Source organism: Hemitrygon akajei, chromosome 10 (genome assembly GCF_048418815.1).
Source record: "Hemitrygon akajei chromosome 10, sHemAka1.3, whole genome shotgun sequence".
Classification (NCBI taxonomy): domain Eukaryota; kingdom Metazoa; phylum Chordata; class Chondrichthyes; order Myliobatiformes; family Dasyatidae; genus Hemitrygon; species Hemitrygon akajei.
Window position 1 is genome coordinate 140,728,039 of NC_133133.1, and position 23,760 is coordinate 140,751,798.

The following is a 23,760-nucleotide window of genomic DNA, read 5'->3' on the forward strand; positions in this document are numbered from 1 at the left end:
GAGGGCTATCGGTAAACCTTGGTAATTTCTAAGGGAAGGGCACGTTCGGCACAGCTTTGTGGGCCGAAGGGTCTGTATGGTGCTGTAGGTTTTCTATGTTTCTATGTGTCATGCTCTCACCCAGTAATTGCTTACATAAATCTGAATAAGCTAATTCAAAGAATGATTTTCTCTAGCCCTCTGTGCAAGTTTCATATGGCTGCATTCCCATGCATTCAGCCAATACCATACATGGCAAGGAATTGTGATGTTATTTCTTCCATAAGAAAACTGTGTTACCAGCAAGGTACATAACAAAGAGCACAATGGGACAGCACTGACTTGTACTGACCTTTATGTATGTTAGCGTATCTTGGCTGAATCATTCATGTACTGATATTACCGTGGCTTGTACTCAGCTCAGAGATTCATCTCCGCCTCGTGCACATATAGTTTTCTTCTTTATCTCCTCAATTTTTTTGATTGTCCCTTTTTCCACTTTAAACCTTTGCCCAGAGATTGCTTGAGTTTCTAAGACTCTATCTACACTAAACCACTGTAGAACAAAACACACACCTTGTTGAAAGTCTTGTATAGTTTCATATCATTACAAAAACAAGTTTGTGATGGTGATGGGCATTCTATATACAAAGAAAAGAAGATATAGCTTTTTTGTCACGTGGATTGAAACACAACATACAGTAAAATGTGTCATTTGCATCAAATCAAATCAGTGAGCCCACAAACCTCGCCATGCTTCAGGCACCAAGATAGCAAGCCCACAGATTTCTAAGCTGAACTGGCAGGAAACTGCAGCATCTGGAGAAAACCAGCACGATCATGGGGAGAACATAAATCTACTTAAAGATAGTGCCAGGAATTGAACCCTGATCTGTGATCGCTGGCGCTATAAAACATTGTGTTAATCACTATGCTATCATGCAGCCTGTCCTATTTTAAAATAAATTCATTAAATACTAATATAAAGAACACTTGTATAAGTATTATTTTGCTTTACTCCAGTATAATGGAAAATTGATCAGTGGGAATGATTCCATTATGGTTAAATCACCAATGCACTTAGCGACAGAACTGCTCTATGTAGCATCTATGTTGCGCCTGGCCCTGACACACCGAGAAAACAAAGACACTTATATCAGAAAGCTGTTTCTGGATTTTAGTTTGGCATTTGACACTATTGTCCCACAGACACTGGCGAATTAACTCCTGCTCCTTGGTCTAAATACACCACGGTGCATCTGGGTATTGGACGTCCTACTGAACAGACTTCAGACAGTTAGGATGTGCAGACAGTGCCCTCTCCCTGTCACCCTCTCTATGGGTGCTCCCCAGGGCTGTGTACTGAGCCTGTTGCTCTACACTCTGCTCGCACATGATTGCATGGGCAAACACCCGAACAATCGCATCATCACGTTCGCCAATGATATAACAGTGGTGGGGTTCATTACCAACAATGACAAGATGACCTACAGAGAGGAGTCGGAAAAGTTCTAGGCCTGGTGCCAAGAAAATAACCTCTAACAAAATGTCAACAAGACAAAGAAGATGGTCATCAACTTCAGCGGAACGTGCACCGCTCACCCCTCCCCTTACACTTACGGCACAGTTGTGGAAAGTGGAAGCAGTTTCAAACTCCTGGGAGTGCACATCAACACACAACCTCTCATGATCCCAGAACGTATTCTGTGCAGTCAAGAAAGCTCACCCATGCCTCTACTTTTAAGGAGGCTGAAGATTGCCGGACTTTGCACGTCCATAGTCGCATCATTCTACAGATGTAGGGAACATCTGAACAAGCTGCACAACTGCACGGTACAGAAACTGCACTGCGACAGAGAGGGAGGCTCCACAAAGGGTGGTCAAAGCTGCCCAGCTCATCACTGGCACCAGCCTACTTGCCAGAAATGTGCTGGAAAAGGGTCAGTAACATCATGAAGGATCCCACTCTGCTCCTAGACTGTTTGACCCACTCTCGTCAGAGAGGAGGCTACGTAGCATTCACACCAGGACTAGAGACTTTAAAAAAATTACTTTCCCCAAGCATCAAGGCTGATGAACACTTCCACCCACTAACTCCACCATGACTTTATTACTTCCCATCAGTCACTATATGTACAGCCTCGTGTCGCTTTATGGACGAACATCAATTGTGTGCATAAGCTATCTTGTGTATTTATATATATTGTGTGTTTTATCATTATTGTTATTGTGTTCTTTATTTTTTATGTTTTTTATATACTGCATTTAATCTGGAGAAACAATTGTTTCATTCTTACAAGTGTAGGGGAAATGACATTAAACAATATTGAACTGAATCGATATATTCCTATGAGAATGGAGCATAGGGAAATTAAAGTAGAATTTTCTGGATGATCAGAAAGATGGTGAGCAAAATGTAGCGCAGGTGGGGCTGATGTAAATGAGTGAGGACCAGGTCAATTAAAGAAAATTCAGAGGGGAAGGAATTAAGAGATGAAATGACAGCATAAGAGAAGACTGGTAACTAACTGAATCAGAGTCATATTTAATATCACTGGCATATGTTGTGAAGTAAATGTGAATTTAAAAAAATTCCACGAACAGTTGTACAAAAAGAAGTGGGACAGATGAGAGACCAAAGGGAAATAGACTTGTGGAGAGGCAGAGAACTTGAGAATGTTATAAGTGCATATATTATATCAGTCTTTACCAAGGGAGAAGATGTTTCTGAAGTCTCGGCAAAAAATGGTGTGTTTGAAATTCTGGGTGGGTTGCAAAGAGGAGATATTAGAAAGAATCACAATACATAAAGTAAACAAATCACCTAGTGTGCTTGAGATGCATCTGAGGTTGCTAAGAGAGATGGGAGAGGAAATTGCAGAGCCCTTGGCCTTAATCCTCCAAAGATTTGGACCAGAAAATTGCAAATCCTGCATTCCTTTTCTAAAGTGATAGTCCATAGAAGATAAAACAGCACAGTACAGCTCAGGAGCAGGTCCTATGACCCAAATTCGGTATCAATTACCCAGCCAAATTAATCCTTTTTGCCTGAACAATGGCTAAATCCTTCCATTTCTTGCACATTCATGTGCCTATCCAAGAGCCTCATGAATGGCTCTATCATATTTGCTTCCAACACCACGCTGGGCAGAGTACTACCTTTGATATCCTGCTTCTTGGCTTCTTTCCTAACTCCCTGTGCTCACTTTACAGGACCCTTTTGGATGAAGGGATAAATTAAATAACCATTAGGCAATCCGTTTACCTTCAGTTTTAGAAACAATAATGAGAAAATTATTAACTATTGTGTATTTAATGATTGGGAAATTATAACATGGAATATTCTAACAAAATTGTTCTTGACTACACAGACGTTTTTCTAATATCATAGAGAGAGTTGGTGCATTATGTATGGATTCCAAAGAGCATCTAATAAAGTATTAGATAATAAACTTGTCATCAGACTAGAGCCCATGCCATTAAAAAGGAACAATAACAGCATGGATGGAACTTTGACTGTGACAGAGAGTAAAATGGTGATAGAATTTTGTTTCAGGAAGAGTGTAATGAATTTTCATAGTTTTTAAGACTAGTATCATAGATTTAAGTCATTTATATTTATGACTTGGACTCGAGTGACAATTTCCAAATTTAGAGATGAAGCAATTTGTGCCATTGTACGATCTTTGTATTAATTCCTTGTTTTTGTACATAAATGGCCTGATATTGTTCAGTGACTGATTTTTGATGAGGTTTCTCTGTATCCATGAGCATGGTAGTAGAAAGGAAGAAGTGTTGGTAATTAAAATTATGGGTACTTCCCCTATAGCCGTTCCATATACTTCTCTTGTTTAGTGCACAGGATGCCGGGATTTCTATTTTAACTGAGATTGGTGTGGATCCAGGGATTGACCACATGCTGGCAATGAGTCGTTTCGATGAAGCAAAGGAGCAAGGATCGACAGTGAGTGCCATTGTTTTAAGATGCTAATCTCCACCGTAATCTCCACCTCCCTCTTTGAATTACATTTGGACTAGTCCAATCAAAATTCAAATTTTAGTTTATAGTATTTAAAATTTTCAATGAAATTCCTTATTTAAATTCTTCTTTCTGAGCCTTTAGAGACTTAAACATAGCTATAGCATATTGAATATTTTTACAGAACAAGCCTAGTGTGCCATTTGTCTACTTTTACAGTACTGTTCCAAAATCTTAAGCACATTTATATTGTTAGGGTATCTAAGACTTCTGTACTGAAGTAATTTTATGTATTACTCTGTATTGCTTCTCAAAAAGAAACAAATTTCATGACATATGAGTGATGATAAACTTGATGCTGACTTGGGTTTCTGTTGATTGAGAGCGGGAGGAGGACAGGGAGAGGGGAATCACAGTTGGGAAAAGGGGAGGATGCAGGAAGCACCAGAGAGATGTTCTGCAATGATCAATAGATCAGTTGTTTGGAATCAAATGACCTTGTCTGGTGTATCAGGGCTGGGTGTGTCCTGCCCCCCCCCCTTCCCACCCTGGCACTCCTTCTCTGCCACCTGTTCCACACCCCTCCCACGGCACTCCACCCTTGCCATTCCCAACATCCTTTGCTCCTGCCAGATTTACAGACTTGTATTCCACTCCACGTGGACACAGTACTGTACAATAGTCTTAGTCACCCTAGCTATATATATGTGCCTAAGGCTTTTGAATAGAATTGTATGTTGCTAAGAAATTCATAGTAATTAACTAATCATAGTAATCCATAGAATATAACTGTAGTTAAATAAAATAGAAATTTGTAAATTGTCAATTACAGGATAAGATAAAAAGCAGCTTGAAGCGCAGTCGAAAGTTGAAAACAGTTTAAAGAGTGTGTGTGTGTGTGTGTGTGTGTGCCTTTAACTCCTGGTGGAGTCGTCGGGACGCCATCATGACAAGCTTTTTCCACCGATCTTTTTTGTGATTGGTCATCGTACAACATGTCTTGGGCAACTGAAACCTGGCGGAGCCCATCCCTCTCCAGGTTGTTTTTTTTACGAGGTCGAGTTGATAGCTCAACACTCAACCCAGGCACAGATGGAGAGTGTGCAAGGGAGCCAGTCAGATTCGAACTCAGGACCTCTCGCCCCCCGAAGTCCAGCGCTGATGCCACTACGCCCACAAGCTGGTGAAAGAATGCTTAGGTGTCTTTAAAGTCCTATAAAACAATGGTGTAGATATTTAATCAGAAATGCTGATTTGCGTATTGACTCCACTGGAATATAAGTTGTGTTGCTGTGACTTTTTCTTCAGGTGGAATCATACGTATCTTTCTGTGGGGGTGTCCCTGCCCCTGAATGTTCTGATAACCCTCTGGGATACAAGTTCAGCTGGAGTCCAGCTGGAGCTTTATTGAACACTATCCGTCCTGCTGTTTTCTTAAATGATGGACAGGTAAAATGTTCATGTTTTACTGTTTTCTTATAAGGAGCAAAAGCAATTCTCACTGGTGATAAACGGCATCTTTCAATACTGACTGTGAAGGTGATCATTACTGCTTTCAGATAGAACTCATTAGCAAGGGTTCAATCCATCCTAATGCATGTAGTGGTCTGACATCGGATTCGTTGTACTTTATGCCCACTTCTGATCAAATCGTCTACATTTACTTTGATTCACCTCTAGCTTAGACACAGACTCCAGGAGCTGCAAACACCCACCATTGACCTAAATTTTATAAGTAGCTTTAATTATCTACAAGTTGAATTCTGTTTGCAGATAGCTACATTTCCCAGATATGGCTATTAAAAGCATATTCTTCCAAGCAGCACTTGAGCAAATAGGAACCATATGGCAGTGGAAGGTAACACCATCTTAACCATTAAATTTAACAAGTTAATAAGGTAATTTAAAGTGTTCTTGGTAACAGTATCTGATTTCAATTAGTTGTCTGCAGTTTAAGAACGTTTTGTTGGTGCAGCAGTTAAATTACCAGATCAGTAAACCGGAGACTTGACTAACAACACAAAAATACATATTCAAATCCCATCAACGCAGCTGTGAGATTCACATTATTGACGTCTTTGATCACAACACTACCAAATTCCACTTAAAAACATGATCTCGTTCACCACTTTCCTTCATTGGAAGAAATCTGACTTGCTTAACTGATCTGACTGATATATAACTTCAGATCCACCAACGTGGGCCACGCTTAAATGGTCCAGCAAGCCACACAGTTTTGGGAGCTCTGAAATAGCTGGACACATGCTTCGATTGACCAGTATCTTTGATGCACTTTTTCAGGGCAATGTTTATTATTTAGAATTCCCAGTGGAACTGTTAGTATCAGTGAAAATAATGCCTCTCGGTGGTTTGGTTGCCCTATTTTACCATTCTGCCTGAGTCACAGCATTGTTCAACACTTGTAATAATTTGCTTACTGGTAATAATTTGTACTCCAGTATCATGGACGTGCTTCAGTATTTTTTTTGTAGTACATGATAACCAAGGAACTTATTTAGCTACAACTCTTAGGACTGTGTAGGGTAAGCACATAGAACATTGAGCAGTACAGCACGGTACATGCTCCTTGGCCCATGATGTTGTGCCAATCCTTTAACTTCCAAGATCAATCTAGCCCTTCCCTCTCATATGGCTCTCCATTTTCCTTTCATCCATGTGCCTATCGAAGAGTCTCTTGTATGTCCCTAATGAATTTGCCTTTACCACCACCTCTGGCAGCACGTTCCATGCACTTACCACTCTCTGTGTTTTTTTTAAAAAAGAAATAACCAAGCAAACTTGCCTCTTGACATTTCCCCCCTCTTATATTTTCCTCTAAAGGACTAAATGTTATGCCTCCTTGTATTAACCATTTCTGCCCTGGGAGGAAGTGTCTGGCTGTCCATTGTATCTGTTCCTCTTAACATCTATCCAATCAGCTCTCATCCTCCGCCTCTCCAAAGAGAAAAACACTAGCAGTCTCAACCTGTCCTCATAAGGCATCATTCAGTACAGTTGTTGAATTACCATTTGAATCATATAGAGACCTTATTTAACAAATCAAAAAGGCTAATTCAAATCCCATCATGGCAACTCTGGAATTTAAATTGTTAACTTTGGCTTTAAGAATTCTATTTCAGAGAAGCAGTGATGTACTGAATATGATTTAAGGAACTGCAGTAGAAGATTTTCCTAGTTCACTTTGATAGAATAAATATTTTTCTGTGGGATTTTCTACCCCCAAATTATCTTGGACAGTTGGGAAAACCATGTAGAAGGTTGCCGCTGTATTGTTTGTGAGCTCCTTTCCTCTCCTCTTTGTAGACACAGTTCATTGGATGTTTTTAATCTGCAGGTTGTTGAAATCCCAGCTGGAGGTGCTGTACTCGACCATGCTCGTCCAATGAGTTTCTTCCCAGGATTCAGTCTAGAGGGTATACCAAACAGAGACAGCATCAAATATGCTGAAATATATGGTATCCAGTCAGCAAGAACTCTGTTACGAGGTTCTTTGAGATACAGGGTAAGAATGGAAAACATGAACTTACCATAGAAATTGAAACGTCAACTTTTATTAACCAAAAGAAAGTGTGATGGACGAGACTGCATGAGACATCAGGAATTTGTTGTATTGGGTTTAATCATTAGAAGGTTGGCTGTTGCTGTTCCTAGGAAAGTAGAGCATTAATGGATAACTGTCAAATGTGGCTAAATTGTTCAAATGTGCATATGGCATTAATCCATAAGCCACTGGAGCAGAATTAGGCCTTTCAATGCACCAAGACTTCTGTACAATTTGATATTAACTGATCTATTTCCCTCACAACCCCATTCTCCTGCCTTCTTACTGTAATCTTTCACACCCAGGAACCTATCAACTTCCGCCATAAATACATTCAATGACCTATCCTCCACAGCCTCCTGTGACAACAAATCCCTCTACTAAAGAAATTCCTCCTCATCCCATTCTAAATGGACATTCCTCTATTCTGAGGCTGTGCCCTCTGGACTTAGACATGTTAACTATTGGAAACATCCTTTCCACATACACTCTGTCAAAGGCTTTCAAAATTCAATAGGTTTCAGTGAGATCTCCCCTCATTCTTATAAAGTCCAGCCAGTACAGGCCCAGATCCATCAATTGTTCCTCATATGATAAGCCTTTCAATCCTGGAATAATTTTCATAAACCTCCTTTGAAACCTCTCCAATGTCAGCATATCCTTTCATAGATAAGGAGCCCAAAGCAACTCTGAATATTCCAAGTGAGGCCCTACTAGTGCCTTATAAAGACTCAGTATTACATTCTTATTTTTATATTCTGGTCCTCTAGAAATGAATTGTAACATTGCATTTGCCTTCCTCACCACTGATTCAAACTGCAAGTTGACCTTTAGTGACTCCCAAGTCCCCTTGCTTATCTGATATTTGAATTTTCTCTCAATTTAGAAAATAGTCTATACTTTTATCCCTTCTACTAAGTGCATGATCATGTATTTTCTGACATTCTATTGTTTCTGCCATTTCTTTGCCCATTCTCCTACTCTTAAGTGCTCTGCAGCCTCCCTTCTTCCTCAACACTACCTCCACCTATCTTTGTATCATTCGCAAACTTGGCTACAAAGCTGTCAATTCATCCAACTCATTGACGTACAGCATAGAAACAAACGGTCCCAGCATTGAACCCTGAGGAACACCACTAGTCACTGGCAAACAATCAGAAAAGACTCTCTTTATTCCCACTCTTTTCCTCCTGGCAATTAGCCAATGCTCTACCCATGCTAGTATCTTTGCTGTAATACCATGGGCTCTTGCTGAGCTGCTCCATGTGTGGCACCTTGTCAAAGGCCTTTTGAAAATCCAAGTACACAACACCCACCCATTCTGCTTTGTCTATTCTGCTTGTTATTTCAGCAAAGAATTCCAACAGATTTCTCAGGCAAGATTTTCCCTTAAGGAAATTATGCCCATCTTATCATGTGCCTCCAAGTACCCCAAAACCTCATCCTTAAAATTGGCTCCAACATCCTCCCAACCACTGAGGTCAGGCTAACTGGCCTGTAATTTCCTTCTTGAAGAGCGGAGTGACGTTTGCAATTTTCCAGTCTTCTGGAACCATGCCAGAATCTAGTGATTCTTGAACGATCATTACTAATGCCTCCACAATCTCTTCAGCCATCTGTTTTGCCTCCATCTCCAGGCTTCTTGGCCTTCAGGCCGCATACTGCACTTGAAAGCTTACTGGATTCCCTCAGAGATAACAAAGCACCAGATCTCTCAATCAGCTCAAAAACACACCATCATAATGCAACTCACAGGTTTCAATAGTAGCATAATCATGTTTAAATGAAGCAGTAAAAGAATTAATTTCATGAACTGTCTGGACATTGCTTTTGGTTGCAATGTTCACTGGATGTTCTTCATGTATCTGAAAAATAATGTTTGGTATCCTCTTTGATATTATTGACTAGCTGACCATATTTCATCTGTTCACTCAATATTGCATTTATTAGAGATGCCTTCTGTTAGTTTTTAAAAGCTTCCTAATCTTCCAACTTCCCACTAATTTTTGCTGTGTTATATGCCGTCTCTTTTGCTTTTCTGTTGACATTGACTCCCCTTGTCAGCCACGGGTGTGTTGTCCTGCCTTTGGAATACTTCTACTTTTTTGGGATTTATCTATCCTGCATTTTCTGAGTTGCTTCCAGAAACTCCAGCTGTTGCTGCTCTGCCGTCGTCTCTGCTAGTGTCCTTTTCTAATCAATTTTTGCAGCTCCTCTCTCATGCTTTTGTAATTCCCTGTACTCCACTGTAATACTGATACATTTGACTTTAGTTTGTCCCTCTCAAATTGCAAGGTGAATTCTATCATATTATGGATATTAAGGGTTTTTTTTTACCTTAAAGTTCCTAAACAAATCTGGTTCATTACACAACACCCAATCCAGAATAGCTGATCTCCTTGTGGACTCAACCACAAGCTGCTCTAAAAAAAAAGTCTCATATTCTCTCTCTTGAGATCTAAAATCAGCACCAACATGATTTTCCCAATTTACCTGCGTATTGAAATCCAACATGACTGTCCCCCTTTTGACATGCATTTTTTATCTCTCTTGTAATTTGTAGCCCACATCCTGGCTACTGTTTGGAGGCCTGTATATAACTCCCATCAAGGTCCTTTACCCTTGCAGTTTCTTAACTCTTGCCACAATGATTCTACCATCTTTTGTTCCTATGTCACCTCTTTCCAAGGAGTTGATATTTTTTTTACCAACATAGCCACACCACCCCCTCTGCCTACCTGCCAGTCTTTTCGATATATTATGTATTCTTGGATGTTCAGCTACCAACTGTAATCTTTCAACTACAACTCAGTGATGCCCAAAGCATCGTTATCTGCTATAATCTCTAACCGTGCTATAATGTCACCTACCTTATTTCATATACTGTGTGCATTCAAATATAACATCTTGAGTTCTGTTTATATTCATCACCCTTTTTGATTTTTGTCCTCCATCTTACACTTTAGTTGAGTCTGCTGACTGTAATTTTGTCCTATCATTTGCCTATCCTTCTTCACAGTCGCACTACCTCTGCTTGTATACGAACTGTCACATCCCCAGCCCTATCACTCAGTTTCCCATCCCCCAGCCAAATTAATTTTAGCCCTCAGCAGTTTTAGCAAACCTGCCTGCAAGGATATTGGTCCCACTTGGGTTCAAATATAATTAAACCCTTTTATACAGGTCATACCTTCCACTGAAGAGATCCCAATAATCCAGAAATATGTTTTCTATGTTTCTAAATATGAAACACTACCCCCCCCCCGCATTCATCTGCCAAATCGTCCTAGTCTTAGCCTCACTGGGACATGGCACAGGCAACAATCCAGAGTTTACTACCTTGTAGGTCTTGTTTTCAGCTTTCTACCTATATCCCTATATTCTCTGTTCAGGACCTCCTCCCATTTCCTACCTATGTCATTGATGCTAATATGCATCGAAACTTCTGGCTGCTCACTCTTTACCCTTTAGATTGATGTGACCTAATCCGATACATCCCTAACACTGGCACCTTTGAATCAAAAGACCATTCAGATGTCTCTTATCAAGTCCACAGAATCACATGTCTACTCCTCTATGTAATCCCCTATCACTACTACAGTCGTCTTCTCCCCCCATTCACTTCTGAGCCATAATGCCAGACTCAGTGCCAGAGACCTGATCACTGTGGCTTTCTCTGGTAGGTCATTCCCCCCTCCCATGTGGGTATACATATTATAAAGGGGAATTGCCACAGGTGCACTCTGCACTGGCTGACCATTTCCTTTCCCTCTCCTGAAAGTTACCTAGGTGCCTGCCCCCTGCAACTTAGGGGTGACAACTTTCCTGTAGCTCCTATCTATCATCTCCTCAGTTACTTGTATGGGCTAAAGGTCATCAAGCAGATGTGGTTATCTGCAGGACTGGGGGCCTCCCAGATTCCCACATCTCACACAAAGGACACAGTCCCAGAGCCATCTTCACTGCCCCAACTATACACTAACAGTAGGAGGTTAAAGAAAAGAAACTTGCCTCATCAAAAGCTGATGAGCCAAAGCCTGCCCACTCCAACACTGGTCCACTCACAGTTGCCGCTCTGCTCGTCCCAGCCTTATTTTTATTTGTCCTTGCTAATGAATCATGATATGATTAGACTGCTGGAAAACATTGAAAGCTAACAAACACTCCTTTTTAAGTCTCTCTCACTGACCTGTGAGTGGTCTTATCTCTCTCCTGATGTGACTGGGCCACTAGAAAAAAAACACTAAAAGTCTGTGAGTGCTCCTTTTTAAATTCCTACTGTATGAAACTGTAGTGTCCTTGTTAACAGGACTGTCAGACAAAGCTTGAGCGTAATACTTGACAAGATTTGCCGCAGAATGGGAGTGAAATTGGGAGTGGGAAAGGCCTATTTTAGGTCTTCACATGCCAGTCACTATTAGTATTATCCATAATACCATTTACATGTGTTTACGGAATGTTTGAGAGTTAATTAACTTCCTTGAAAGTTATTACAAATTTTAATTATCCTTTCAGTGATTAATGCCCTCAATCGCAGTTGTAGTCTTTGATACTACTTTATCTGATTACTTCAGAGTAATGACCTGGTATTTCCTCTGTGTCCAATGAGAAATGTTTCAAATTTTACTGCATTGTTGGGAGTTGTAATGGAAGGCATATCTGAAAATTGTAGGAAAAAGTAATATGCAGGGGTATGGAGAAGTAAGGAGAGATGGATGGAGTCTATTGGGTTTGTTTCCCTGAAAACTAACATGAGTTGATGGGATAAATGGTCTCCTGTATAGGAAAGAGGATAGTTATATGCATGGTACACCAGGGCAGGCATTTTGGCTATGGAGTATTGTGTGGGGAGGGTGCCTAGTAACAGCTTGACATTGGAGCTGAAAGATTTGATTCTAAGGTTACATAGTCTTGTATTAACTGATCTCAAAGAAGTTATGGGGTGATTTGACGTGGGAGCATGAAAGAGTTTATAACGTAACTAAGGAGTAATGATTTCCTCAGGTGGGCTGAGGAATGGTCAGAAAAGGAAGATACATTAAGATAACCTTAACATTGGAATTGAATCATTCAATTAGAAAAAAATAGTTTTAACTTTTCCTCTCACATTCTAATGATGTATGGGTTAGTCGCCTTGTTGGCCACATGGATGTAATTGGATGGTGCAGACTCATTGGATTGGTCAGAAAAGCTTGTTACATTGCTGTGACTTTAACTAACTAAAGAGCAAAATAAGGGCTTGCAGGAATTGAGTAACATGACAAACATAAATAAGGAAGTGGCAATTTTTGGGTAATTATTCCTTGTCGGCCTTCATGGTAAAAGAAAATAAATTGTTGGTGGAATCAGTGGGGCAAGCAGCATCTGTTGTGTTTGAGGGAGGTACTGTCAACACTTTAGATCGAGATCATGCAAAAGGACCGATTGAGAAAATGGATAACATGCTCTACATTCCAAAGGATGTTAACAGTGAATAAAGGAATTGTTAGAGTTTATGTAAGGAAGGAAACTATTTAATAAGTGAAGGGATAAAAGTATGCAGGCCCCTCCTTCAGGAGTTATACCAGTCTGTTGTGATCAGTACAATCTTCTATGTGCTGGTGTGCTGGGGCAATGACATCAACATGTATGATGCCAGCAAGCTCAATGCACTAATTAGAAAGGCTGGCTCTGTTATAGGGGTCAAGCTGGACAGACTGGAGGCTGTGGTAGAAAATCCTGGCAATTCTGGAGCTCTGCATGCTCCCTTGGCTGAATGGAGGAGCACTTTTAGACTAAGACAACCACACTGCTCCAAAGAGCACTATGAGGTCATTCTTACCCTCAGACCTTGGACTCTACAATGAGTCAACCTGTAGCCTGGGAAGTGATGACCCCTCCCCCATCTGTTTGAGGTAACTTATCTTTTGTTCTTTCCTACTTCTTCTCTAATATTTCTATATCTGTGCACTTGTAATGCTGCTGAGACATTGTAATTTCCTTTGGGATAAATGAAGTATCTATCTATCTATCTAAACCTCAAAGACCTGGTGGTTTCTACCTCAGAATTTTAGAGGAAGTTAGTTAGGAAATGACAGGTGCATTAGGTTTGTGGCTAAAAATTTGGATGCATGTTATAGGCAGCATTAGTAAGACATAGATGCAGCGGGAAATGTTTGTTTGATCTTGTCCCATCTTGTGAGAAGTTTTTTGATAGAGCGCTATGCACTTTTGTACTTGCAAATATGCCATTGAGGACGTGCCTGCTGAGATCTGGTTCAAGAGGCTGGTCTGTGGAGTAGGATCAGAGACCTGGAGCCTCCTTTGCAGATTAGGTTCACTGAAACCTTACCACTGGTAGATCAGGCAGGTGTGGGAAGAGAAATTGGGGATATGAACATTCCTTGTTGCCCCGAATTTAAGCATAATTGCTACCTATAAGGAGACTCTTGGTTTCTCTACCAAGAAGAAGCACTGTTTTGATGATCAGCAGATGACTGAGCTGGTTAGCAACAAGCAGGAAATGTTCAATGATTAGATTCTTCACCATTTCTCAAGGGAAACTAAACCAGCTTTGCTTCAGGAGTCTTCAGTGTGAAGTCTGCAGAAAATCTAAGAGCTAACGAACAGATTGTGGATGGAGAGAGTACCGTCTGCACATCATTCCACTGTGATAACCATGACATGCCTCGTATTTTCAGCACTGTCAAAATACATACAGTTCAAAGAACCAAAGCCTCATCTTAATCTAGGATTGGGGGTGTGTACATCAGGAATAAAGAAAGGGCCATTTTAAGGAAGCGTTGACTGAAACTTTGTCCTTGGACAGAGTGGCTTAACACTTCATTCCATAACACTCTGTCCAAGCCTGCCTGGCCGCCACTCTTGGTCAACAAGGATTAAAAAAACTGCTGAACGAACTCTGCAGATCGAGCAGCTTTGTAGTGTGGGGGAAGGGAATGTAGACATTTTGGATCAAGACCCTGCATCCTGATGTAGGTCTTAGCTTGAAACAGCGAGCGATTCCTCTTCTCCTCCCCCACAAATGCTGTTTAATCCACTTGAGATCCCCCAGAAGTTTGAACTTTTTTGCTTTGGATTGAGTATCTGCAATCTCTTGTGTCTCAAAAGGATAATGAGCCCTTAGGGCATCAGAATCAGGTTTTATATCACTGACATTTCCCATGAAATTTGTTGATCTGTGGCAGCAGTACAGTGCAAGATAAAAAAAAAGAGGTTACTATAAGGTACAATAATGAATAAACAGTTCAAAAGAGGAATAGCAAGGTAGTGTTCATGGAACATTCAGAAATCTGATGGCAAAAGGGAAGAAGCTGTTCCTAAAAATGTTGAGTGTGGATCTTCAGGGCTCTAACTCCTTGCTGATGGTGGTAATGAGAAGAGGATGATAATGGTCATTAGTGATGGATGCTGCCGCCCTGAGGCACATGATGCTGCTGGCTGTGTCTACAACCCTGTGCAGCCTCTTGTGATCCTATGCACTGGCGCCTCGATACCTGGGAGTGATACAACCAGTCAAAATGCTCACCATGGTATTTCTGTATAAATTTGCTGGAGTTTATGGTGACGTGCCCAATCTCCTCAAAGCCTCACTGGCATAGCCACATGCATTCCTTCATGATCACATCAATATGTTAACCCAAGATAGTTCCTCTGCAATGTTGATGCCCAGGAACTTGAAGCTGTTCACCCTTTCTATTGCTGACCCCTCAATGAGGATTGGAATGTGTCACCCGGACTTTCCCTACCTAAAGTCCACAATCAGTTCCTTGGCCCTGGTGACTTTGGGTGCAAGATTGTTGTGACACTACTGATATATATCTCTCTCCCACGTGTTGCGTCATTGCCATCTGAGATTCTGCCAACAAACAATTGAGTCATTGGGAATTAATAGATGACATTTGAGTTGAGCCAAGCCACACAGTCATGAGGGTAGTGTTATGAACCCCGTAACTGGGTCACTTACCAGCAAAGATAGAGACGTCCGTTGAAGTCTGATGATACTATTTTTAACAGTATTTATTAGTAAAAATACACAAAAATACTATCAATGCAAATATACAGATAATATATGTCGTCAATACTAAATCTAAAAGTGCGGGTATAATAATAATCAATAAGAAATAAGCTCTATCGTTGTCTAGGGGATAATGTATTGTCCAATGGAAATATAAAGTTCACTCAGTTCATGCAGGCTGCAGCCTTTTGGGGACCGCTGTGTGGCAATGGTTGGAGAGAGAGAGAGATTTTGAGAAACTTGCCGGCTTTCCTTTTATGATTTCGACCCGTCGGAGTCTCGTTGGTGTGGCCGTTCACTTGTGGCCTCTCCTTTAGCTAAGCCGTTCTTCCGTGGCGAGGCCGCCAATCCCAGGCAAGGGAAGGACGCACACGAGCCCCCCACCGGCTGTCGCTATTAAATGCTGTCACGGGATTTCTAGCGTTTCTCCTGGTGCATCTAAAGGGGTTGTTCCCCAGACCCTCTTTTATCCTTACTCACGGGGTCTCAGATGTCAATCAGGTTGGGATGATGCAATCCCTCAACCAGCCCACTCTGGTCGTCCCCTGAGGGGCTTCAATGAATAGTACAGTTCTCAATACACAATTCCGTCTCCAAGAGACAATGGCCGTTATCAGTGGCTTTGTTTCGCTGAGGCCAGGACACATTCCAAACCTTATGGATTCTCTCTCATTTCCTGGGTCCCAGACCTGAATTAATAGCGATCTTGCGATTCTCAAAAAGGAGGGGGCGACTTTGTACCCTTCGGCCCCTCAGAGTTGTGGCACATTCGTTCTAAAATTTTGTGGCACCTTCTTTCTAAAATTTTTACCACTGGTAAAAATGAATTAATACAGAGTCTTACAGGATTTCAGAATCTAACACAATACAAAAGAGTTTTTTTTCACTACAGAGTAATACAGTTATACATTCAATTCAGCATCTAAACAGTTAGCGATTACATTGTCACTTCCTTTAATATCTTATCATCTTGTACCTTAATAAATTCTTGTAGCATCAGACTTCAATTTGATAACCACCTATTTTTATTCCCTTCCTTCAGCAAACAAAAACTAAAGAGTTGTGATCTTAGCTTACGTGTATACTACAAAAGTTCATGCAAATACTAATCTTTATGTTACTTTCAAACTTAACAGTCAGTCTTCCATGGGGTTGTCTTTATTATTCACATGCTTTGTCGAAATCCCTTAAAACCGGGTCCTGTTAGTTAAAGTGACATCCCGTCAACCCTCGCCCCTTTTCCAGTTAACTCCCACGTGGTTAACTTGTATACTAGTGTGGAATAGGCTTTCGCATGCTTCTTTCATAGGAGTTATTTTATCAACAATGTGTTCCAAACTTAGACCATTTTCCGAATTTCCACACAATTCTTTAATTTTAAGCAAGTTGGTAGCATGAGTTTTCAGTTTAAACTCTGCAAGCGATCTTTCTTTGTCCAAACAGCATTTCAAATTCTGCCTCTTCACAGCACACTCTGGAATAACAATAGCGTGTGGGGCACCTTTACATTCCAAATCAACCTGTAATTGATTCGCAGGCACCGTGTTACCAAGCCATTGTCTCTGCAGCCTGGTTGCTGCTTCTGACATTAATCCAGACTTTAAATTTTCTTCATTCAATTTAGGAACTACACTTTTCCCTTTTCCTTCAATAATAATATTCACTTCACCACCTTTTATCTCCTCACTAACTTTTAACACACCTTTGAACACAAACAACTGGGAATTCTCACTTTCCACTATTACCAAGGTTAACCCTTTCTTCACTGAACCAAGTCCATCTGACCCACAAGGACAGCACTCCTTTTCAACTGAATCAAATACCTCAGACTTTTTCTGAGTTTCATTACTAGGTTCAGTACCACGTGCATCCACATCTTGAACACACTCAAACGGGACATCTGCCTCTTCCAGACTTTCAATACCCGTACCCTTTTCAAATTCTAAATTCCACTGATCCTCCCAGTTACTCTCTGGGCAACTCCCTTCCGGAGTAAACTCAACCCCACGGGCACCTCATCTGCCAACCCAGCAGACTTCTTCAAGGTAATGGCATCCTTTTCATCTAGGACTGCCCTCATTTCATCATCGGGAACACATTTAAAATTTTCAACTTCTTCAAACAGTTCTGCCAAACCAGACAGATCATCCATGTCCAACCCTGGACCTTTTAACAGCCTTATCTGTTTCTCATCTTTACTCCGTGCCTCTATAAAGTTCCTCCTGGCTAAGGGCAGGACTACCTCCTCTCCCTTACTCTTTTTCACTCTCCTATTCTCCGTTTTACCAACCTCTAACCCCTCTTGGTACAGGGTCGGTAAAAACGTCTCGGCCAAATCAATACTGGCCGGATTTAAACTGGTCTCGTTCTCAGCTGCCTTTCTCGACATGCTGCAAGTGGTCGCGCATGCGGGGTAGATCTTGGAATCTAGGGGCGGGTCCTCAACACTTACAGGCTGGCTCGTCAGTTCTCGGGAATTCTGATCGCACCCCTATTTCAACTGGTCCAGATACCAGCTCACAATTTATAATGATCCTGTGCAAGGGCACCACTTCTGTCCCTTTTCCTATTCCTCTCAAAGCTACCTCTCCAGTCTGAGGACCAAAACCTAGTACCGTACTGTGAATCAATGACAGTTCAGTTCCCGTGTCTCTCCAGATCCGCACTGGAACTGGTGTGTCTCCCTCTTTCACAGACACAGTTCCTTCTGAAATACATTTCTCAGACCCCTTTCGTATTCTGTCTACCTGGGGCTTTCTCGTCGATTTACTGATCACCACAACACATCCTGGAGGGACTGCTGCTTTCCATTTTCCTGTCTCCTTCCTCGGAGCAAGGCACTTAGATGCAATATGACCCACCTTTCCACAATTAAAACAGGTCAAGCCAGGACCTCTCCTGCCGTCTTGCCTTTCCTCCTCCTTAATTTCACCATTAGCTCCCAGCCGGATCTCTGCCTCAGCCGGCAGGCTTTCTCTACCATTCCCACGGTCTCTCTGGTAACTTTTATTCGAGGAAGACTTTGTCTTGTGGGTTAGGGCATATTCATCTGCGAACCTAGCAAATTCGGAGATGGACTTAATCGGCTTCTCGTTCAAATACGTCCGGATATCATCCGAAACACAACCTTTAAATTCCTCAATCAGAATTAACTCCGTGAGACGCCAAAAATCTTCTTCCACTATTTCTGCTGCACACCAGCGATCCAAGAGCACACCCTTCTCATAGGCAAACTCTGCATACATCTGATTCCACCCTTTCTTTAAATTTCTGAACTTTTGTCTATACGCTTCAGGTACCAATTCATAGGTCCGAAGAATGGCCTCCTTTACTTTCTCATAATTCTCAGACTCCTCCTCCTCCATGGACAACGCCGCATATGCCCGTTGTGCCTTCCCTTTTAACACACTTTGTAACAACGCCACCCACTGATCTTTGGGCCACTTCTGACTCACTGCCACCTTTTCAAAATGCAAGAAATAACTATCAACATCCGTCTCCTCAAACGGAGGTACTAACCTAAACTCCTGACTAACATTAAACCGCTCCTCTCGGTCTGACGCTTGAGCTCTTCGCTCTTGCCTGAACTTCTCCATGTCCAAGTCATGTTGCCTCTGTTTCTCTTTCTCCTCATATTCCCTCTCCTTCTCGGCTCTCTCCTCTTTTTCAGCTGCTTCCAGCTGTTTTAACTTAATTTCATGCTCCCTCTGCTTCTCCGCTCTGTCCTGCTCTTTTTTCACCTCTAACTCCTTTAGCTGGAGCTCATGCTCCCTCTTCCTCTGTTCCGCGTCCAGCCTCAATTTCTCCAACTCTTAACTGAGCCGTCCCACTAGCTGGTACCTTTTCAGGGATATTTTCCAATACCTCAGCTGAAAATACATTCTTCACAATATAATACTGAGTTATGGCCCTCCGCACCTCCCGCTTTTTCATCGACAACCTCACCTCTGCGAGGTTTAGGCCATTTCACAATATTTATCAAGTCCGACTTTGTGGCCGCCTCTAGCACCTCCAGAGTCAGGTTCTCTATAAATTCATCCACGTCCATCTTTGCTGGTTTCCCGTCTGGTTACCCGTGCAACCAGACCCACGTTTGGACTTAAAAGCCCGATTCACGGGCCCTCCAATTTGGTATCAAATCCCAGACGAGCCCCCACTTTGTTGCGAACCCCGTAACTGGGTCACTTACCAGCAAAGATAGAGAGGTCTGTTGAAGTCTGATGATACTATTTTTAACAGTATTTATTAGTAAAAATACACAAAAATGCTATCAATGCAAATATACAGATAATATATGTCGTCAATACTAAATCTAAAAGTGCGGGTATAATAATAATCAATAAGAAATAAGCTCTATCGTTGTCTAGGGGATAATGTATTGTCCAATGGAAATATAAAAGTCACTCAGTTCATGCAGGCTGCAGCCTTTTGGGGACCGCTGTGTTGCAATGGTTGGAGAGAGAGAGAGATTTTGAGAAACTTGCCGGCTTTCCTTTTATGATTTCGATCCGTCGGAGTCTCATTGGTGTGGCCGTTCACTTGTGGCCTCTCCTTTAGCTAAGCCGTTCTTCCGTGGCGAGGCCGCCAATCCCAGGCAAGGGAAGGACGCACACGAGCCCCCCACCGGCTGTCGCTATTAAATGCTGTCACGGGATTTCTAGCGTTTCTCCTGGTGCATCTAAAGGGGTTGTTCCCCAGACCCTCTTTTATCCTTACTCACGGGGTCTCAGATGTCAATCAGGTTGGGATGATGCAATCCCTCAACCAGCCCACTCTGGTCGTCCCCTGAGGGGCTTCAATGAATAGTACAGTTCTCAATACACAGTTCCGTCTCCAAGAGACAATGGCCGTTATCAGTGGCTTTGTTTCGCTGAGGCCAGGACACATTCCAAACCTTATGGATTCTCTCTCATTTCCTGGGTCCCAGACCTGAATTAATAGCGATCTTGCGATTCTCAAAAAGGAGGGGGCAACTTTGTACCCTTCGGCCCCTCAGAGTTGCGGCACATTCGTAATAGTAGAGAGAGAGTAGAGCAGTGGGCCAAACATGCATTCTTGAGGTGCACCTGTATCGATTGGCAGCAGGGAGCAGGTGTTATTACTGATCTACGCCGACTGTGGTCTCTTGATGAGGAAGTTAAGAATCCATGTGTAGAGCGAGTTTTGAAGCTTGTTGATTAGTAAAGTTGGGGTGATAGTGCTGAATGCTCTAAACAATGAACAGTAGCCTGACATAGGTTTCACTATTGTCCAGATGGGGTTGAAGGCTGAGTGCGGAGCCAGTGGGGTTGCATTTGCTGTAGGCACTTTGTAGTGGTAGAGCTATTGCAGTGGTTCCAGATCCTAGATCAAGCAGGAATTAAATCTAGCCATGACCAACCTCTCAAAGCACGGAGTGTTGCAGGAAGATAGTTATTGAGGCAGCTCACCCTGATCTTCTTGGACATCGGTATGGTTGATGCCTTCTTGAAGCATGTGGGAACCTTCAACTACTGCAGTAAGAGATTGAAGTTGAAGATGTAGGATGGCACTACGGTGGCATGTTTGATCGCAGCAGCTTCTTTGGGATCAACAAAGGGTGCTACTGTCCTTAAATGTATTCTTTATGATCGCAAGATCCTGCTGGACATTGAGAACTTAGGTCTTACCCCATCAGTGAGCTGCTTGTTGGCAGAGAAGCTGAAGGAGCTGGACTTGTTGCAGATTGTGCTGCTGCTCATGTTAGAGAGGCTTCGGAGGAGTGCATGAAGGTGGCATGCAGTCTAATAGTGAGTGACTGTCTTAGTCACATGTGTTGTGATTGCAAGACCTATTTGGACATCATTAACGTGGAATGCTGCAAGTCTGATTCACTGACTTATTGGCAGACGGCAGGGGCGGATGGCGAGAGAGCTGCGTGGCCTTGATTGTCGTAAGGACTAGGCTTCGAGCCGTGGTGTCGCCTGTTTACAGCCGCCAGGACAGAGGTGTTGAAGTCAGTGTGCTCCACTAAGGGTGGTGTGGTAGAGCACCCAGGCTGGAGTCAGTGCTTTTCTCCCCCAATTAAACTTAAATCAAATTGGATTGACTGTTTGCGTGCAATTTATGGGAATCATTAGTATTCCTGTTTGGGACTACTGCCACTGAAATCCAGTCATGGCCATGGATCCTTCAGTAGGTAGCATCATTTTGAGATGCTTAAAATCGATAAACCTCCTCCAGCAAACTCAGATCGCCAGTGTGAAAGAAGTTATAAAGCATTTTCACCTTTCCTTGTGGTTTGGTATGGAATTATTGTGAAGTTTCCTGCAATGTTGCACTGGTTTATTTTCCCATAGATGAGTTTTTGCCCAATATTCAACATCTACTATTTTATGTTCAATGTCCTTGTATGGAATAATCCCAAGCCCCACAGAGGATCCTCATTCCCTTTCTCCTACTGTCCTCTCCTATCGGATTCTTTCTTCTCCTGCCCTTCACCTTTCCCACCCACCTGGCATCACCTATCATCTTCCAGCTAGCCTCTTTTCCCTTCGGGTGTCTTCCCCCTTCCCTCAATCCTGATGAAGGGTCTCAGCCCGAAGCGTGAGCCGTTTACACTTTTTTAAAATTCATTCTGCTGATTTCCTCCAGCATTTTATGTGTGTGTTGCCTCACAGAGGATTCAAAGAATTGGGCTTTATGCATTGTTTTAAAAAAAAAAGGAGTGAAGATAGATAGATAGATAGATACTTTATTCATCCCCATGGGGAAAATCAACTTTTTTCCAATGTCCCATACACTTGTTGTAGCAAAACTAATTACATACAATACTTAACTCAGTAAAAAATATGATATGCAACTAAATCACTATCTCAAAAAGCATTAATAATAGCTTTTAAAAAGTTCTTAAGTCCTGGCGGTAGAATTGTAAAGCCTAATGGCATTGGGGAGTATTGACCTCTTCATCCTGTCTGAGGAGCATTGCATCGACAGTAACCTGTCGCTGAAACTGCTTCTGTCTCTGGATGGTGCTATGTAGAGGATGTTCAGAGTTATCCATAATTGACCATAGCCTACTCAGCGCCCTTCGCTCAGCTACCGATGTTAAACTCTCCAGTACTTTGCCCACGACAGAGCCCGCCTTCCTTACCAGCTTATTAAGACGTGAGGCACCTATCTTAGCAAATGAGTTGATTCACTAAAGAGCCAAGCAATCATTCCACAGAAAGCAAAGTCCATCATTTAACCGAAACTGATCTCAAATAATGTTTAATCAGGAAAATGGTTTTCTTCACCGCAACAGTAATATAAATTGCCTTGTGTTCTTTTTCAGGGATATGCAAATGTAGTGAAAGGATTTCACAAGATGGGATTGATCAACCCTGATCCATGTCCCCTGCTCAGTCCTGCAGCTCCTCCTATAACCTGGGTGAGCCTCTTTCTTTGAACGAAATGAGTACAGGTTAATTTACACATTTAGAGCATTTTCCAAGCATTTGAAGCTTGCTGTGTAATAGTGATGACAACTGATCATTATTATTAGGTCAAATTTAGAGCCACTTTAATATTTCCTTTCTCAATATTACTTTTTTTGTTAGATTTTCTATCACCATATGTTGGAATTTCAGAAGCTATTTTGATTCCAGTCACTTTTTATTCTATTTGTTTCTTTTGCCCATAAAAGTAGTGTTCATTTTATGTTACATACACTTTCTCTCTTCCACTTGGTATTCATACATTCGGTTTATCCACTTAAACTGAAAACAAAAGACTTGGCACGATGTTTCAGATTTAGGAGTTGCAGAAATAGTCTGGAGTTGCTGCCCCCCTGCTTTTCCGTCTTTAATTGATGAGCCAGTTCTTCAACCACCACCACCACTGCCTCCACAGAGTCCTCTAAATTCTTAAGTGCCCTCTCCCAGCACTGAGGCCTTGTTACACTTAGCTAGCTCCGTTGGCTATGCCAGTCTGGCCCCAGACTTCAAACAGATTCTCTATTCTGAGCTCTGAAATAGGAAAAGAATAGAAAATGCCTGCAGAGCTTTGGGAATTCTTGGCCTATGAAAATGGTGGCTGGGTAAGTGAAAGCCGGAGCTCACATGAGCACACAAGCTCTGCATGAATGACAGAGGGAACACACCCACATCCTGCTCCAGCAGGCAGGAGCCTCCTCCTTTATCTATTTGTAGACCCTATAGTTCCCATGTTGCCCTCCTCATTCAGTTCAAAACTCACAAAGCAAGAATAGAAGCAAGTCATCCC

The 23,760-nt window shown here is 42.0% G+C and overlaps 1 protein-coding gene across 2 annotated transcripts in view; it reads left to right on the plus strand.

Annotated features, from left to right (window-relative positions):
• aass (aminoadipate-semialdehyde synthase) overlaps nucleotides 1-23,760 on the plus strand; it is an 82,676-nt gene that overhangs the window by 53,883 nt on the left and 5,033 nt on the right. For both annotated transcript variants that reach the window (XM_073059135.1, XM_073059136.1), the window contains exons 17-20: nucleotides 3,835-3,943; nucleotides 5,267-5,407; nucleotides 7,314-7,481; nucleotides 22,832-22,927. In XM_073059135.1, the coding sequence (XP_072915236.1) occupies nucleotides 3,835-3,943; nucleotides 5,267-5,407; nucleotides 7,314-7,481; nucleotides 22,832-22,927 (514 nt within the window). The remainder of the gene's footprint in view (nucleotides 1-3,834; nucleotides 3,944-5,266; nucleotides 5,408-7,313; nucleotides 7,482-22,831; nucleotides 22,928-23,760) is intronic.